This window comes from Colletotrichum phormii (genome assembly GCF_030913505.1).
Source record: "Colletotrichum phormii strain CBS 102054 chromosome Unknown BDP81scaffold_16, whole genome shotgun sequence".
Classification (NCBI taxonomy): domain Eukaryota; kingdom Fungi; phylum Ascomycota; class Sordariomycetes; order Glomerellales; family Glomerellaceae; genus Colletotrichum; species Colletotrichum phormii.
Genome location: NW_026851458.1, coordinates 279,165 through 295,607, shown reverse-complemented (window position 1 = coordinate 295,607; position 16,443 = coordinate 279,165). Strand labels below are relative to the sequence as shown.

At 53.9% G+C, this 16,443-nt stretch overlaps 4 protein-coding genes across 4 annotated transcripts; 1 reads left to right on the top strand and 3 right to left on the bottom strand.

Moving 5' to 3' along the window:
• Positions 1–2,684: 2,684 nt before the first annotated feature.
• Positions 2,685–7,929, top strand: BDP81DRAFT_62093 (uncharacterized protein). Its single transcript, XM_060596070.1, has 10 exons — positions 2,685–3,156; positions 3,263–3,397; positions 3,460–3,489; positions 3,547–3,611; positions 3,661–4,102; positions 4,159–4,531; positions 4,592–5,589; positions 5,639–5,782; positions 5,837–6,326; positions 6,376–7,929. The coding sequence occupies exons 1-10, from the start codon at positions 2,983–2,985 to the stop codon at positions 7,824–7,826; spliced, it is 4,302 nt and encodes a 1,433-aa protein (XP_060442462.1). The 5' UTR covers positions 2,685–2,982; the 3' UTR covers positions 7,827–7,929.
• Positions 7,930–8,441: 512 nt separating this feature from the next.
• BDP81DRAFT_62081 (uncharacterized protein) lies at positions 8,442–9,286 on the bottom strand. Its single transcript, XM_060596069.1, has 2 exons — positions 9,049–9,286; positions 8,442–8,724 (listed from the first exon to the last, which is right to left on the bottom strand). Exons 1-2 carry the CDS (start codon positions 9,184–9,186, stop codon positions 8,479–8,481), a joined length of 384 nt encoding a protein of 127 aa, XP_060442461.1. The 5' UTR covers positions 9,187–9,286; the 3' UTR covers positions 8,442–8,478.
• Positions 9,287–10,013: 727 nt separating this feature from the next.
• BDP81DRAFT_325784 (uncharacterized protein) lies at positions 10,014–12,962 on the bottom strand (the record flags this gene model as incomplete). Its single annotated transcript, XM_060585008.1, has 3 exons — positions 10,014–11,045; positions 11,098–11,367; positions 11,418–12,962. The coding sequence occupies 3 exons, from the start codon at positions 12,960–12,962 to the stop codon at positions 10,014–10,016; spliced, it is 2,847 nt and encodes a 948-aa protein (XP_060442460.1).
• Positions 12,963–13,745: 783 nt separating this feature from the next.
• On the bottom strand, positions 13,746–16,364 carry BDP81DRAFT_353586 (DNA repair protein/CtIP). The gene is made up of 2 exons (XM_060586252.1): positions 16,249–16,364; positions 13,746–16,192 (listed from the first exon to the last, which is right to left on the bottom strand). The coding sequence occupies exons 1-2, from the start codon at positions 16,334–16,336 to the stop codon at positions 14,121–14,123; spliced, it is 2,160 nt and encodes a 719-aa protein (XP_060442459.1). The 5' UTR covers positions 16,337–16,364; the 3' UTR covers positions 13,746–14,120.
• Positions 16,365–16,443: the final 79 nt, after the last annotated feature.

Below are 16,443 nucleotides of genomic sequence, written 5' to 3'. Positions count from 1 at the left end.
GTTGGTCATATTTTTCCTTTCCCGAGGAGGCTCTTGTTTATGTTGATTGACGTACCCGTGGTATGCTTGTTAACATTGGACGTGATGAAGTGAAGGGTGAGGGTAAGAGCAAGAGCAAGAGTGCCCAATGGTCATGTCCCCCCCCCCCATGTCTTAGTCGCAGAAAGTGAGACCGCGCGCGGGCATGTTCATGTCTCTGCTGTTTTCTCTTTTTGGTCATCCGGCTGGTGGATCTACTGATCTACGAGGCCATATGTTTCTTAACTCCAAAGGGCGCTCAGGAATGCGTTATGGATTCAATCTGAAAGGCTCGTGTTGTGTTATTTTGGATGGTCGTACCTATATTGGCCGCATGCTTGGGGAGTGAGATGAGACGAGACGGGATGAAATGTATTCCGTAATAAAGGGATTATCGGCTCCTTGAAGGGAAGTGAAATCGCAAGGATGATCAAATTAGGTATGTACTTGAATCCAGTAGGGTCGTGAATGGACAAGAAGGCGTGGTTCTCTGAATCTGGTGTAGACGTTCGCGGCTGGGTGTCAAGGTAAGGTAAGGTAGGTTAGATGCAGGTCGTCGGGCTGGCCACTCACATGTCACGAAGCCGGGGCGGCGTGCCTTAGTGTGTTTTTGTTCCCGCGCTGATCACCACACCTCACCTCAGAGCAGTGCACGGGTTGGGTGTGTATGGACGTGTGAGGAGCGAGTGCGGCTAGTGTCGCTGTTCTTTCGTTCCCCCATTCTTTCCTGTATTCGTGGACGGTTTAGGTAGGTGAATACTTTCATAAGCGCTCGGATGGGGGCAAGGGATGTATTCGTATGGATACCCAAGAAGAGAGGAGTGATATTCGGAGTAAATTCCATGAGGAACTGAGAAAAAACGACGTCAGGTAATGAGAGGGGGACTCGGTGGCCCTGTCGCTGACATGGGGGAAGGTAGGGGTAGGTATCCGTATTACCGTAACGGGGGTATGTTGATCTCGTCTAGACGAGACACTGTCACGCCGTTACCACGGCGAAGGGCGGTTTCTCACAAAACAATTGCTGGGTTCTGTATTTGTAGGGGACGGGGTTTTCTGTGCGCTTGAAGTCACTCGAAGGGTTCAAGAATGCAAGGTACATGTCTATCCGTAGACGCGTGCCATATCTGGGGACGGGAAGATCAGCAAGGATGAAAATGTGTCTGTGTAAGACGACTGGGGCGCATTGACTTTCGAGACCGAGAAGATGGATATTACTCTAGCACGCCTTGGTTGATTCATGTTCAGTGTGCATTTCATGGGTAAGGTAGCCAAAGTGAGGTGACGGCGAGAGAGAGGAAGAGGATTGAATGAAGCTCAGGTCGTTCTTTTTTGGTTGTTTCCAGTTCAGGTCGGGTGCGTGTTAGCGCGCTGGCGGAGTCTCTGGGGGGCGGCGTGCGAGAGCTTCTAGCGTTGTTAGCGTGAGAAGTTTGGAATGGGATTCAATGGAAGCGTGCCCGGATTGCCCAAGCCTCGAGGTTGTCCCACCTGGGCCCCGCCTGCTCCTCTGCACCGATGGCACCCGGCAAGGGCCAGTTGTGAAGTGATCCCAGAGCGCGGCCAAGACATGCCATCACACTGCATCGATCTGCCTTTGCTGGGGTGGGCGATTGTGATAGTAGTACCGTAAATAATGGCGAGGTGGTGTATGTGATAGTGACTGGAGAGATGGACCTGTTGCCTTTAAACTCGTGCCTGAACGGATAAGGTAGTGGTGACTGGTGAGGTGCCTGGGTGCATCGATGCCCTGCGGCTACCTGACCACTGATGGCACTCGCCAGCTCGCTCATTCGCCCACTGGACCTGAACCTTCCCACTTGTACAGCGAAGTGCCTTGGAGAGACCCAAATGCGGTTGCGCGCGTCTGCACCAGCGAGTCGAATCTCTCCAGCTTTCATCTCCCGTCTCCCGTATTGTTCTGGCCCGCGCGCCTGTATGTGTTGGTGTGTATGATGTGTGTGTGTGTGTGTGTGTGCGTGTAAAAGTACCTAATCCTAGACTCACACATCACCTCTCACAAAATACATCATTTTCCCTAAAGCCCCAGCTCCAGCCCAGAGAGCGTGGTGCTGATACTTTGTCTATCGTGTGTGTGTGTGTGTGTGTGTGTGTGTGTGTTTTTTTACCTTCGTTCCCTTTTGTCTGTTGATGCCCACATCCCACCCCCCGGGAACCCCTCCGACATCATCTCTGCCAAACCAACCCACCACCATACCCGACGACTTCGCCGCCCGCCCGCCGCCCAATTCCCGTCCGCTCGTTTACTCGACCTTTTGCACCCAAACCCCTCCACCGCTCCCGACCAGCAGACCGACCGCCTCTGACCCGATCGACCGGCCGTCCTTGACGACTGCAGCGACGACGTGAAACTCGACAGCGGAGGGCATACCGAAACTTCTTTTGCCCCTCTGCTCAAATACGAATCGCGGAACGGAGGCACTAGCTGGCTGGCCTTTGCAACCTCCGAGGGTAGCCTACGACACCCACGATTGTTTCTTTGTGTGTTTTCGCTGCCGTCATTTCCCACCAGTCTGGGCCTCTCACATTGGGGAAATCACCACCACCAGCTGCGCGCCCGCCCTCACGTCACCACTCTCGTTCGACTGGGTTTCTCTCTCCTTCCCCCGCTGCATGACCACCGACATTTTCATGGTCTAGACGATTACACTACCACAAACTGCCAAAGAAGAACGAAGCCCGACGACCGAGAATCACGACCCCGAACTGCATTCGACTGGCATGCCGTCCTGCTGCCGGGCAATGTGCAGCGCGCCCTCACTTTTGCCGTAACCGCCGCTCGCTTGACCTTACGATCCTTTTCCTCGGCTACCCTAGTTTGAGAAGGCTAGGTCCTTCTTCTACGGAATCGCTTCTGCTTTGCGACGGTTCATGCCGATACCCTCGAACCCCGACTACGAGACACCTGCCTGGTGATTGCGCCAGGCCTCCCGTCCGCCGACCAACATGCCCAATCCCTCGCCACCGTCGTCGGCCTCGTCCTCTGTCGAGCGTCAGTACCATGTAAACGGCAGGGCCGCCGTAGTCGCCTCCCGCGAGAGGGGCCCAGGAACACCTCGCAAGGAGAAACAGGGCCCCAGAGAGAGCTCCGCGCTGCAAGACCCGGGTTTGAAGGATTATGTGCGTATACCCGGCTCTGAAGACTCTCCCTCGAGGTGGAGATGGAGACAGAGGAGGGGAGAACTATGCTCGAGGGCCGCAAAAGCTGACAAGTTTCTCCATACAGCGTTTGGGAGAATGCCTCGGCAAGGGAGCCTTTGGATCCGTCTACAAGGCTTTCAATTGGGGAACGGGCGAGGCCGTTGCGGTCAAGCAGATCAAGCTTGCTGATCTGCCCAAGAGCGAGTTGCGCATGATTGAGGTATACTTTGCCCCTCACTCGCTTGCCTTGTCGGTGGGATACCGAGACTGACATCCTTCTAGTCTGAAATCGATCTTTTGAAGAACTTGCATGTAGGTGCTTCCGACTAAAGAAACTGTACAGGGCGCTTGAGCTGACGATGCTTGTAGCATGACAACATTGTCAAGTACATTGGCTTTGTCAAGTCGGCAGACTGCCTCAACATCATTCTCGAGTAGGTTGAGCTCTCATTTCATCCGAACATGGCTGACACATCGGCTCAGATACTGCGAGAATGGCTCTCTTCACTCAATATGCAAGTCATACGGCAAATTCCCCGAGAACTTGGTTGGCGTCTACACGACACAGGTCCTGCAGGGACTGCAGTATCTTCACGATCAGGGTGTTATCCACCGAGATATCAAGGGCGCCAATATTCTCACCACCAAGGACGGCAAGGTCAAGCTCGCCGACTTTGGAGTTTCGACAAGCACACTCGCAAGCGGGCAAGACAAGGAAGCACAGGTCGTTGGTACTCCCTATTGGATGGCACCAGAAATCATTCAACTTTCCGGCGCCAGTCCTGCGTCTGATATTTGGAGTGTTGGCTGCACGGTCATTGAGCTATTGCAGGGCAGGCCGCCATACCATAATCTTGCAGCTATGCCTGCGCTTTTTGCCATTGTCAATGATGACCATCCGCCATTGCCTGAGGGCATTTCACCGGTTTGCGCCCCGTGCCCCTATTCTCCGTCTGGGTTTGTATGACTAACACTATTTAGGCGTCCCGCGACTTTTTGATGCAGTGCTTCCAAAAAGATCCAAACCTAAGAGTCACGGCGCGAAAACTTTTACGACACGCGTGGATCATCGGATGCCGAAGAAGCGATGCCCCCGTTTCCAAGGCGCCAGCTAATTTCAGTCAAGCTGTGGAGGAAGTAAAACAGTGGAATAAGGCCCTCAAGTCGTCCGAAAGCTCACTTAGGGCGTCCACCGGTTCCGACAGCGGGGTTCCCGGGATGCAAGGTCATCCCGGGTCAAGATACAGCGCCAACGAACCGCTCCGACCGAGCCTGATCACTCAGCCCAAAGGACCTCTGGCCCTCGCGAAACCGAGACGAACACCTGAAGCCTTTAGGTCTCCGGAGCTTGCTGGTAAGTGTTCCTTTTATGCGGCTCAGTTCGATTGAGGATGACATATTGACTTGCTAGTAGATGACGACAACTGGGACAACGACTTCGCAACGGCCATCTCACCGAGCGCACTGCACTTACCTCACTTGAAGCCACAGGACAACTTTGGCGGGTTGCTCTCTGCAGATAAGCTCAAGGCATTTGCTTCGCTCACGGATGCTCGCAACGACTCTGAGAGTTACGATGACGACTTTGAAGGAGAATTGTTGACTATCAAGGGGCCGAGGCAATTCACAGATTTCGAATTCCAGGAACAGACACTCCGTCCGACGCCTCGTAAGAAGAGCGACAAGTTCCCAGAGCCGATGAAGCAGCAATCGCCGTCCAAGCCAAGTCCGCGAAAGGCTGGCCATGCGAGAAACCCGTCTCGTCCCAAGTCCCCTGTCAAGCCGCAGCTAGGCCCCAGCAAGTTTGAGATACCAGCTCCCCCAGACCTGGCATTCAGGGAACAGAACACAGAAGACTACTCGGATTTGTTCATGGAAAACGATTTCAACGATGGTGGACTAAACCCTTTCATCAAAAAGGTCGATTCTCCTCAACTATTTCATCCTTCAGATCTCACGAGCTTGCCTCGTTCGACACAATCACCCGTCCCGGGAAGCTCGAGACGGCCGCCTAGCGCGAAGTTGCGGCCTTCGGTTTTGCCAGATCGGCCCATGCGAAGGACGAGATCATCGATTGAGATTCAAAAATTTGCCGAGGACGAAGGCGACGAAGATTTCTCCGACATTTTCGGGCCGGAGGATGCAGTCACAGAGAGGGAGGAGAGTGATCGGGGATCGGAAGATGGCGGCCTTATGGTGTTGTCCAAGTATTCCAACAACTCGTGGCTCGGGGACGACGAGGATGAGGATGACCCGTTTGCCTCAATGGACCCAGGGTGGGACGAAATGGACCTGGAAGCAAATATCGCCAGGGACAGACACGCCAGGCTAGCAGGCAAGGTGGAAGAGCTTGTACGGTCATTGAAAACGTCGGAAGGCGAGGAAAAACTGTGCGAGCTGGCTGAAGACTTGGTAAGTCTCACGTGTTTGCATACAGGAGGCGTTTTACTGACGTGGGTAGCTGGCTCTGCTGTGGGAGAACACCGAGATCAAAGATCTCATCCTTAGCGCTCACGGCCTGTTACCGATTTTGGAGCTTCTCGAGCCGTGTACAGTTAAGAGCAGGCAGCAGATGATTCTGTCTCTCTTGAAGGTCGTCAACACTGTACGTAGCTTACTCCTTGCGATATGAGTTGGTGTGGTTCTAATGCGTTGACAGCTTATTTTGGACGATGTCGAGATCCAGGAAAATCTCTGCTTCGTTGGTGGCATTCCAATCATCACCAAATTCTCGGCCCGCCAATACTCCAACGAAATTAGACTGGAAGCGGCAGCTTTTGTTCGGCAAATGTACCAGACGTCCACTCTGACCTTGCAAATGTTCGTCAGCGCTGGTGGTTTGAATGTCCTAGTCGAATTCCTCGACGAAGATTTTGACGATGCTCGGGATCTCGTCTTGATTGGCGTCAATGGCATCTGGAACGTCTTTGAACTTCAGGGCCCAACACCGAAGAACGACTTTTGCAGAATCTTCTCGAGAAGCAAGATTCTCTACCCTCTTGCTCTGGTGCTCCACCGAGTCCTCGACGAGGAGGGAGAAGACGAGCTTTCCGAACTGATAGAGGGCCGGATCGTCAACATCTTTTACCTATTTTCTCAGGCTGAGAATTACGTCAAGGAAGTTGTCGCGGATCGACAAGTGTTGAAGAGTAAGTCTCGTATCAGGTACAGCGATGTCATTTACTGATAACTTCACAGGCGTCCTGAAGGATTTGCGACGAATGACACCAAATCACCAGATTACGATGCTCAAATTCATCAAGAACCTTTCCATGCTGTCTACGACGATAGAAACGCTGCACACAGCTGACGCCATCGAGTTTTTGATTGATGTTCTTGGCTATAGCATGAAGAAGGGACACCAGCACTTCCGAGAGATCTCCAACCAGGTCCTGAACACCCTGTTCAACCTCTGCCGTCTGAGCAAGGAGCGACAGGAGGACGCTGCTGTTGGTGGAATTATCCCGTTGCTGATGAAGATTATGAACACCGATCGTCCTCCAAAGGAGTTCGCATTGCCCATACTGTGCGACATGGCCCACTCGGGAAGCAAGGGTCGCAGATACCTCTGGCAGAATAAGGGACTGGACTTTTACGTCTCGCTGTTGGCCGACCAATACTGGCAGGTCACAGCGCTGGACGCTATTTTTATCTGGCTTCAGGAAGAAACGGCAAAGGTCGAGAGTCACTTGCTCGACGGCAAGTTTACAGATGCAATCGTTGCCTGCTTCCACACTAACAAGCTCAACTCTTTTGACGCCAACCTACTGGAGCCCCTGTTGAAGCTCCTGCGCTTGAGTCCTTCAATATCAGGCTCACTAGCCAAGCCGGAAATGTTTGCCGGCATCGGCCAAAGACTAGGCCACAAAAAGGCCGTCGTACGGTTGAATCTACTCCGTCTAGTCCGCAACATTATGGACGCATGCGAGCCGGAGATGCTGGGCATGGGCAACGGAAGCAGCTCCTTGAACGTCAAGCAAGTCAGGTCTCTGTTTGATACGATCCAAATGCTGGCGGACAAGGACACTGCTGTGCTGGTTCGCAACCTCGCGTCTGAACTTGTCAAGTCGCACAACGAGAGCGAGCTTTATGATATGCCCTCAGAGAGGAAGGGCTCTTCTGGATCGGTAGCGTCCCGACGCTCGGGATCCGGACCTAGACGGAAATCGTCCTATACTCCGCCCGGACTTCACCATGCCATGTCGATGCCCGCCACACCGACACAGTCACAGTCTCGCCATCATCGGCTTTCACAAATACCACCAGGGTCAGGAGGCGCGTATATTGAGGTCGCCGCTAGCCCACGGAGGACTGCTGTTCAGGAGCGCGAGGCCATCTTATACCGCCCCCGTAGCAGAGATGGTGTCACGAGCATCCCCAGGCGGGTAAGCGGCGAGATGTCGTCAAGCATGCCTACCGGGCCGTCCTCGGGCAAGAGCAGGTTGCCTCGCCACTCATTTGCGAGACCCAGCAGCGCATCTGGGCAGCCTCCTTTAATAAGATCCGAGAGCTCTCTGTCGAATAAGGAGAACGTCAGCAGAAACACGTCCGCCGTGTTAGCTCCCGCTGCGTCACCTGTCCTGCCAACAAGCATGGCCAACAAGCGGCGAAGCAGAGCTCCAAGTTCGGACGTCAAATGGTCGTCATAGTCGAGGCCATAACATCGCAGCCATGACCAGGCTGTACTTTCATTTTTTACTTTTTTTCTTCTTTTCCTGTTTTGCATGTGCGAGTTGTCGACTCGCAGGGCTTGGGCAAATGATACCTCGTGGGTATACACACGGCTGGGCTGGGATGGGTGAGAAGGAGGCATGAGTTTATAACGTTGCACACTTTTTTCTTTTTTTGATATGAGATGAGGGCTGCTATGAGTCTTTTCATGTTGAAGCAGGGAGGAGAGAGGAGACACGAAGCGAAAAAGGGGCTCACGCTGAAGATTCCCTGTGTAAACGTTGGGTTTGACGGAGGAAGTAAAAAGTCCTCTGGTACTCTGGGAGGGAACAAAATCTTTTGTCTTTTTTCTTGCAACTCGGATCATGAGAGGGAGCTTGTTTTTTTTGGGCTCCCTGCGATAGCGGATGGCATTAGAAACAAATTCATGGCAAGCAATTGCACCCCCTATCTAATGGCTACGGCCGCCCCAAAGTTTTCCCCGTGTCTGGTCCTATCATGTTGTGGCTCCAGTCAGTCTCTTGTCTTGCTCATTCATGATGAGATCATCCCGTAGAAACCAACAACCCCCACCATCATCGAAAGACGTGACTGACCATATCTCCCGAAAGGAACCTCGAGAGGGGTTTCTTACACAAGCCACGCATCACCGCCCAGAACCTCACTCCACACCTGTCCCTCGGCTCTCGCGAACCCCTTTACGTCCTCGACGTCGGCGGCGCCAAAGTTTCGTCCGTAGAGATGGGGGAAGGCGGAGGGGAAGGTGCCGGAGGGGGGAAATTCCCATTTCGTTGAGGAGGCGAGGGGCGCGTAGGGGAGTTTGAGGAGGTGTAGGGTTGTGGAGGTTGCGAAGAAGAGGTTTGCTGTGTTGAGGACCTGTTTTTGAATGTGAGTAGGTTGAGGGAGTTTGAGGAGGGGATGGAGGGGGATTGGGTGGGAGGAATGGTAAAAGGGGGTTGGTTGTAAGGATTTGAATGAAGGCATGTTGTATGATTTTTGGTTATGAGGAATGAGGATGGAAGGCGATGAGTGTGGAAGGGTTAACTTCCGACGCCGAGTGAGGCCTGGAGAGTGAGTGTTGGGCAAGAGGGAGGATGGATAAGAAGAATAAGAGACAGGAAGAGAGAGAGAGAGAGGGAAGAAAGGGGGAGGAAATAGAGAGCATCATAGAATAAAGAAGAAGAAGGAAAGAATTCATACCTGCTTCGCCGTGCTCAAGTGAATAAAGCCATCGTTACGATCGAGGTCCGAGAGGGGGAACTCAGTCGGCAGCGGCGACGGCGGCGCCTCGGGGACAATTTTGTAAATGTATTGCGGCTTTTGCGTCGGTTCGGCCATTATTGCGTTTATTTACAGGAGTATCTTTGTAGTCCTGAAAGGGGTGCTGGATGAATGTCTATTGACTGATGATGCTGTGTGTGTGGGAGAGGATGTCGACTTCTGAGTGGTTTTGTGCAAACCTATTTACTTATTTCATCATCCCACCTCCTCCCGTAAGAAGTTCGATAAACCCCCACTTTCCTCTTCTGGAAGACCTGAGCTCCGGCGGGCTTACACCAGGGGGGAATCGGAGGCATTTTCATCTCACATTAAGCACCGAGCGAATAAACACCACAAATCGTCATCAATGGTTTTTTATTGTTACAGAGACCTCCCGGTCCGTGTGTCCTATCTCATTGATCCCTCCCACAACCTTTAAACCCCCATACCTTTTTTCGTACTCCGGGACGAATAACCACGCCCCAAAGACAAGAAACCGACCGCTCCCCCCTTCACCGCGCCTCGCCCCTACTCACTCACACCTCCTAGCTTGGATCACTAACTGTCGTAAAGAAGCATCTACAGAATTTTGTAGATGACTAGTAAACTTTTGCCTTTTTCCCCCCCTCTCTCTCTCCCTCCAACCATCCCACAGATGCTGAAATACCGCTTCGAGTGTGTAGTCAAATTAGATTTGAGACAACCATAACACCAACAGCCGTATCCTCTCTGTTCACTCACTTCCTCTCCTTTTTTTCTACTTCGTAGACTTCAAACTCTTGCTTGATATGGCTCAGTCTGCGCCTTTTGAAGCAGGTCACCGCCTTTCGTGCTCATCCCCACGCGCGCCTATCGACGCGACGGTTTCGGTTGAATGTTGGGACCCCAGACTACCCTTTCATCGGTCAGACTCGCTGGTAGAATAGCAGGTAGGCAACCTTGTTGTCCTTGATGTTATCCTTGGCCGGCTTGCCCTTGGAGGCGGTGCCATTGCCGTTGGCGACGGCGCTCCACTTCTTCTCGCCGCCCTTGTCACCACCCTTGGCGGAGGTGGTGACCTCCTTCCAATCGTCGTCCTCGTCGTCGTCTGCCATGGCACCGAACCGGTTGGTCGACGCATCACGCGAGGCAGGACCCGATCGGCCGGTGTCCTTGGCATCCTCCTCCGCGCCGGCTTCGGCCACGTCCTCGCTGCGGACACGCCGAATGATCGTATCATCCAGGCGGATCCACTCGTTTTCGTCTTGCCTTCGCACGTCAACGGTGTAGTGACCACCGTTGGCTTGCTTGCCGTGGTGGTAGACGACACCGATGAGCCTGTACTTGGGCATGCCGGCACCCTCAGAGACAAGAGCGTTGCGTCGTCTCTTTGAAAGAACTTCCGCCGGAAGCTGCAAGTCGAGAGGGTATCCGACCTTTTTGCCAATCTTGGTCGTTCCTTCGGTGTCAAACTTGAAGCGCTTCAAGTGAAGGATGAGAATCGGCGGCAGAGTCTCAATCAGGGTTTGCTTAGTCATGGGGGCAGCATCGCCTTGAAGTCTCTCAGGTACCGTCAGGCCCTTTATCGCGTCGACAACGTTGTGAATGTACGGAGCACCAATGTCCAGCTGAAGAGATTGGAAAGGCTCGGTGGTCACCGAATCCTTCACACCGGGACGGCGAAGCTCTGATCGATACTGTCCACTGAACAACCGAGTGATGGGCGTCGTCGAGCTGGCCCCGGAGGAGCGCGTCTCGACTGCTCTCTGTCTGGACCCAACCTCAAACCATCCATCTGCGCCATCGTTTGACTCAACAACGCTGGCGGCGGAGGATGTAGGCCGGGTTTCGGCGGCCCCGTTGGTAGAGCCACTCGTTGACATTACCTGGGCGCATTCTTCGTCGATGGCGTTGAGAATCAAACCCAGGAACTCCTGAGCGTCTTGCTGGTGTCCACGCTACAGAAAAAGGTAAGCGACATGCAAAAAAATGAGTTATGGAATAACATACTCTCATGCTGGCAAACGCCGGGAGAGGCTGGATGGCCTTGTATACAAACTCGGGAATGAACGAGTCGCCGTATTGCTCCAGCTGCTCGCTCTTAAGCTTCCGGCGCAGTTTCTCGACTGTTTCAGTCGAGTCGATGACCCGGAACTCCCTCATAAACATAATCATGGCATCTATGACGGGCGTGTCGCTCTTGAACTTATGTACAGCCTTCTTGCTGACCTGATCCAAAAAGTTGAAGAATGGTGCGCAGAAGAGAAGAACTTGCAAGACCTAATCTGGAGTTAGCACAATGCATGGCTATATGGGCACAGGATACTAACTGAATTCATGTAGCACATATTGCCTGTGTTGATCAGGCCTCTCGGCTCGATGAACTGGACCTTGGCAGCATTGCTAACGCGGAAGTCCTGGATGGCAGATGCGAGGGAGTTCGTGTTTCCTGCTGAGAACGCGGGTGCGCTACCGTTGATAACACCATCGCCATTCGTCGAGGCACCATTGGCCATCGCCGGAGCAGCAGGGCCGTTGGTAGTGGGCTGCGCCTTGGGAGCAGCTGCCGCGGCGGCTGCGGAGAACAGTCCACTCCATGACTTCGGCGCCGCCTTGGCGGGAGCTGCCGGGGGAGCCTTGACCTTCTCTTGCTCCGCACCAGCAACTTCCGTGCCCTCCGCTGCTTCAGTAGGCTTCGCCTCCTGAGATGCTGCTTGCTTGGGCTCTTCTGCGGGCTGGCTGATGCTTGCTGCCTTAGCTTCCTTGGGGCTGCTTTTCGGGAGAGCTGGAACAACTGGGACGACAGGAACGGCAGGCCGGGACGCCGACGCGTTGGAGTTGCTTGTGGTGGGTCTGGCACTGTCTTTGGGAACCTCAGATGCCGGCACATTCACCTTCGGGCTACCCATGTTCGAGACGCTAGTTGCCGACCTGTTACTCTCCTTAGGAGTTTCAGACGTCAGGGAGTCTGCTCTCAGGGTCGCGCTCTCAGAGTCGGTGTCCTTGGAGCTCCAGGGCGCCGCCTTTTTGGAATCGGTCTTCGCTTGGGAGCTGTCTTCCGCGCCGCTTTTGGTGGCCGACTCAAGAGCGCCCTCGTGCTGCTCCACAGGCAGTGTCAGATTCTGAGCATTCGCGCTCATCAATCTTCTTCGTCGTCTTGACTTGGGAGCCCTTCTAGGGAACGGCGCCTGTTCGGGCGGTGTCCAAGGGAGCTTTCTTTGCTTAGCTACGAAGCCAACATGACTAGGATATGATCGACTTACTGGTGCGCGGAATTCCTTTACGTCTTTGGGAAGCTCTGGACTCTGAGGAGCGGGGGCAGGGGTAGGGGCAGGGGCAGGGTGCGCCGCTGCCGGGTGGAATGGCTCAGCGAAAGGCGTGACAACTGATGAGGATACGACCGAGGACACTACAGAAGGTGTGACGACTGAAGGCTCTGGCGTAGGTTCAACGTGTGGAGGCGGGGGCGGAGGCGGCGACTGAACAGGGTTGGCAGCAGGTACAGGAGGCGGGTGATACGGCGTTGACAGAGCAGGCGATGGTTGCGAATACGGCTGTTGAACGCTCACGCCGGCCATGGGGACATATTGAGGTTGAGGCATTGCCTGTGGTGACCGCACGTAGGGCTGCTGTTGCTGATAGTGCATGTAGCCAGAGGGCATGCCTCCGTTCTGATATTGATGCGGCAGCTGATGGTAGTACGGCGTCGGCTGAGCGTAGGGGTTCATGTAGTTTGGATACATGGGTTGCTGCTGATACTGTTGATACTGCTGGTATTGCGCATACGTCGGTTGTTGCTGCATCCTCCGTCTGTTGCCTCCTCCGGGTCCACCACCCATATCGACTCCTCCTCCTGGCCCTCCGCCCCCCGGCATGGCTTGCCCAGCCGGCAGATGACGATTGTTCATCCTGCCGGCTTGGGAGTCGTGTATTTGCAGTGATCGTCCACGGCTGGAACTATCACTGCCTTGAATCTGCAGCTTCCTTCAACACGGTTGTCGGCGCGTGCGCAATGGAGCGTCGACAAATTGGTCGGAGGTCGGTTCGTGTATCGAGTATTAGGGTGTTTGATCGTGTGGGACGCACGAAGGTAATATTTCCAAACGCCTTCAGTCGTGCGTCGCTCTCGTGAGGGTTGCGGGGAACCGTTGGGAAGAAAATGGGCCCGACTTTAAGTATTGCGAATGAGCGAAGGGGGGAAGAAATAAAGTGAACAAGTCGCTCGCCACAGGTGATTAATCGCGCAGAGACGGAGGGACGAGCTGCGATGAAAGGCAGCAACGGTGAAGGGTCGAAGACTGGGACGGGGCGACGGCTACGAAGTTAGCTGTGCGGTTGCTTCCAATGGAGATGACAAAAAATTAAGCCGCGCGCGGGAGAGGTAGAACCGTAAACCTGGAGCTAGCGGGCAGCGGGCTCCGGGCTTTGTTGGCGCAATGCGATTGCCTGAGCCGAAGCCTCGCGCACAGATCACTATTCGATCATCGCAGGCTTGGATTGGCTCTCTTCTTCCGCAATTTGCCCGAAATCGGCCCCACTATAGCTGGCTTGACCGGTGAACACCTTCGAGCCTCGAGGTGAGCTCGGTGAAGCTTGATGAGCCCACCTGCTTGGCTTCTCACAGGTATTCCGAAAGGGATTACCATTACATGATACCTATATTTCTGGCATTCTGCTCACGGATATTGCAACAAGCTCCAGCGTGCCCCGTAGCACTGTGCTAAGTCAAGACCTCGTCTCGCTAAGACAGCATTCACTCTTCCGTGCCAGGACGGAACTCGAGGGCTTTGCGGCCTTTGAGTGATCCATAGCTCGAGTCTGCACAAAAGCTTTGCGACTTCTTACTGGTATTGGGGCCTGCAGAATCCTAGTCACTCACCCCTCAATATGAAGCGCATGCCAGCTCGGCCTTGACTCTATCTAGTTGGAAGTCTTGCTACGACAACCCAGTCTATACCTAGACCATCAATATCTGCTGTTGGAACCAAAACGCTCCTATGCACCTCGCTAAGAGCCCGTCTTCGACAGCTACCTCACTCATCCTTGAAAATCCAGCGTCCTCCTCCTCTCATCGCTTCCCGGTACCGTTCTTGGACCATCTGCTTCTCCCTCTTCTCGCCTTCTGCCCTCTCAGCCTCATCCTCCTGCGTAGTAGGGAAATCCGCGTTCCAGAATCCCGGAGGAGATGGCCTTCGAGCATAACTGTGACGATGTTTGCCCAACTCATTCGCAAGCTGCCATGTTTTGGCCTCTATCCACAAGTCTTCTTTCTCCACCTTGGACATCCCCAAAATGATGGTGATTCTGTCACCGAGATAATCCTCAAACAATTTGGTGTCTGCTGCCGGAGTTCGCTCGACGTTGTTCTTCTGGGCTAAAGCCATGGCGCGGAATTGTGGACCACAGCAATTCATGTCTGTACAGCCAGGCAAGCAGGCTCTGTCGTCTCTGTTCCTGACCACCTCTGAGAATGCATAGTCGGAACCGCCGTTGAACTTCGGGTTGACCTTGAAGTCCTCGAGCCGCAGAGATGAGGCGGGCTTTGATCTTAGTGACCCCTTCTGGGATGACAGCTGTGCCCCAACCGTCGCACGATTTCGGGACTGCCCGCGGGTTGTGGCAGGCTCCGTGTTCTCTTCGTGCTCCCTTCGATTGACGGGGGCTCCTATCGAAAACTTCTCCCGGCGCTCCTTATTGAATGGCAATTCCCGACGCTCAGGGAATTGAGGTCCCTCCTCCGCCATTCGCCCTGTATCCCGGAGACGAGGTGCTGATCGTACTATGGCAGGAGCCTGCTCAGGAGACGGTGCATTTAACAGCGTGCTCAAGCGACCGGGAGGTTGCGGAGTGCGGAAAAGCCCTGCCGGCTCTCCACGACCTGTTTTATCATAAACAACTCCGTCCTCGGCTAGACTTCTTATGCCTTGGGCGAGTCCTTTCCTTGTTGGCTTCTCCGCGGTGTTGAACTCATACGGGCGCACCGGACGAGCGTTAGGATTGACCGGTGTCAGCACTGCTGTTGAATTGGATATCCTGGCTGTGGGGGTGTTGGTGTCGTCCGGCCTGACAAAGACAGGTGCGGCCGTCTGAGCTCTCTCCATGTCAAGTTGACCAGGCGTGGCCAGGGCATCGGCCAATAACCTATTCTTCCGTGGCGTGCTTAGTCTCTGACCGACCTCATCTAGATCCATACTTTCTTGCTGAAGCTGGCTGGTCGCAGGGTCCGTAGCAAGATTCGAGCTCTCTATCTTTATCCTGCGTCGTCCTTGTTGTTGCAAGGAGGAATCAGCGTGCTTTCTCTTGCCCACAAGGCGCTCGGAGACGACAACAGGACCGTCGGAGGAGGGCTCTGGTTTGATGCGAATGTCTGAATCCGTTTTGGCGGTCTGTCTCAACGGCGGAAGAGTGACAGCATCGGCCTCCTTACTGCCCTCAGTCGTCTCTCCCTCCGTCGAGTCTGAGGCAGGCAGATCCTGCGTCTCTACACCATCTGACTGTACGGGGGCTCTGTCGGCAGAAGATTGTCGCAAGGCCCCCGAGTTGCTGGGTGTCGTTAAGATACCAATTTCGGGATCAAGCGTCAACCTCGAAGTCAAGTGAGCGCGCGGCCTACTTTGTTCTGGAAGGGCTTCTGTTGTGTACGCCGCGGCATCAGTGCCATCATCACGTTGCTCCAGAAAGCTGATCTTGGCCTCCAATTCTGTCGCATAGTCTTCCCATCTCTTGATCTCCTCCTTCCTCTCGTCCCTTCTCTTGTTGAACTCTGCTTTCAGGATTCTGAAGTTCTGATCCAGAGCAGTGTATTTCCGGCGTAGCTTGTGGCTCTCCCTTAGAACATTCTCTAGATCGCCTCCACTTCCAGAAGCCTCTGCAGACGCAATGTCTGTGTTGGTGGCTTGGTCGCTGGTCACATAACTCGGCCGAGGGCTCCCTCGAGATGACTCGACGGATCGATTTTGCTGATGGATTTGGAGGAGTTTCGTCCTAAGCTTTCGGTTTTCCTCCTCCAACCGATCAACTTCGTTAGAGCGAGATCTCAATATTTCAAGCTCTTCTGTGAGAAATTCGCGTGATCGATCGCCCTCCTTAAGCCTCTGCTCGATCTCTGTTGAGAAGCTAGTATCACAATATCATTACGTCAGGGTATCTACGAGCACATACCGTTATCCAGTTGCTTGCTCACTGTTTCACGCAATGCTTCGAAAGCATCTTGAATTGCTGCCCGACCTTCTGGCGACAAGTTCTCCATGATTTACGACAGCAGTTCTACTAGGATACATGGAAGTCTGCTTGTGGTTGTGTGGATGTCAGTTGAAGCTGGGTTTCACGTGGGTGCGTGTGACGCCAAATTAAGAC

What these genes read in the sequence shown, in the direction of transcription:
- BDP81DRAFT_62093 (XM_060596070.1), top strand. Translation starts at nt 2,983, where the DNA reads ATGCCCAATCCCTCGCCACCGTCGTCGGCCTCGTCCTCTGTCGAGCGT. An exon ending in GCGAGTTGCGCATGATTGAG is followed by an intron (nt 3,398 to 3,459) that starts GTATACTTTGCC and finishes ACATCCTTCTAG; the next exon opens with TCTGAAATCGATCTTTTGAA. An exon ending in TCTTGAAGGTCGTCAACACT is followed by an intron (nt 5,783 to 5,836) that starts GTACGTAGCTTA and finishes ATGCGTTGACAG; the next exon opens with CTTATTTTGGACGATGTCGA.
- BDP81DRAFT_62081 (XM_060596069.1), bottom strand. Translation starts at nt 9,186, where the DNA reads ATGGCCGAACCGACGCAAAAGCCGCAATACATTTACAAAATTGTCCCC. An exon ending in ACTTGAGCACGGCGAAGCAG is followed by an intron (nt 8,725 to 9,048) that starts GTATGAATTCTT and finishes ATTCAAAAACAG; the next exon opens with GTCCTCAACACAGCAAACCT.
- BDP81DRAFT_353586 (XM_060586252.1), bottom strand. Translation starts at nt 16,336, where the DNA reads ATGGAGAACTTGTCGCCAGAAGGTCGGGCAGCAATTCAAGATGCTTTC. An exon ending in GAGCAAGCAACTGGATAACG is followed by an intron (nt 16,193 to 16,248) that starts GTATGTGCTCGT and finishes GCTTCTCAACAG; the next exon opens with AGATCGAGCAGAGGCTTAAG.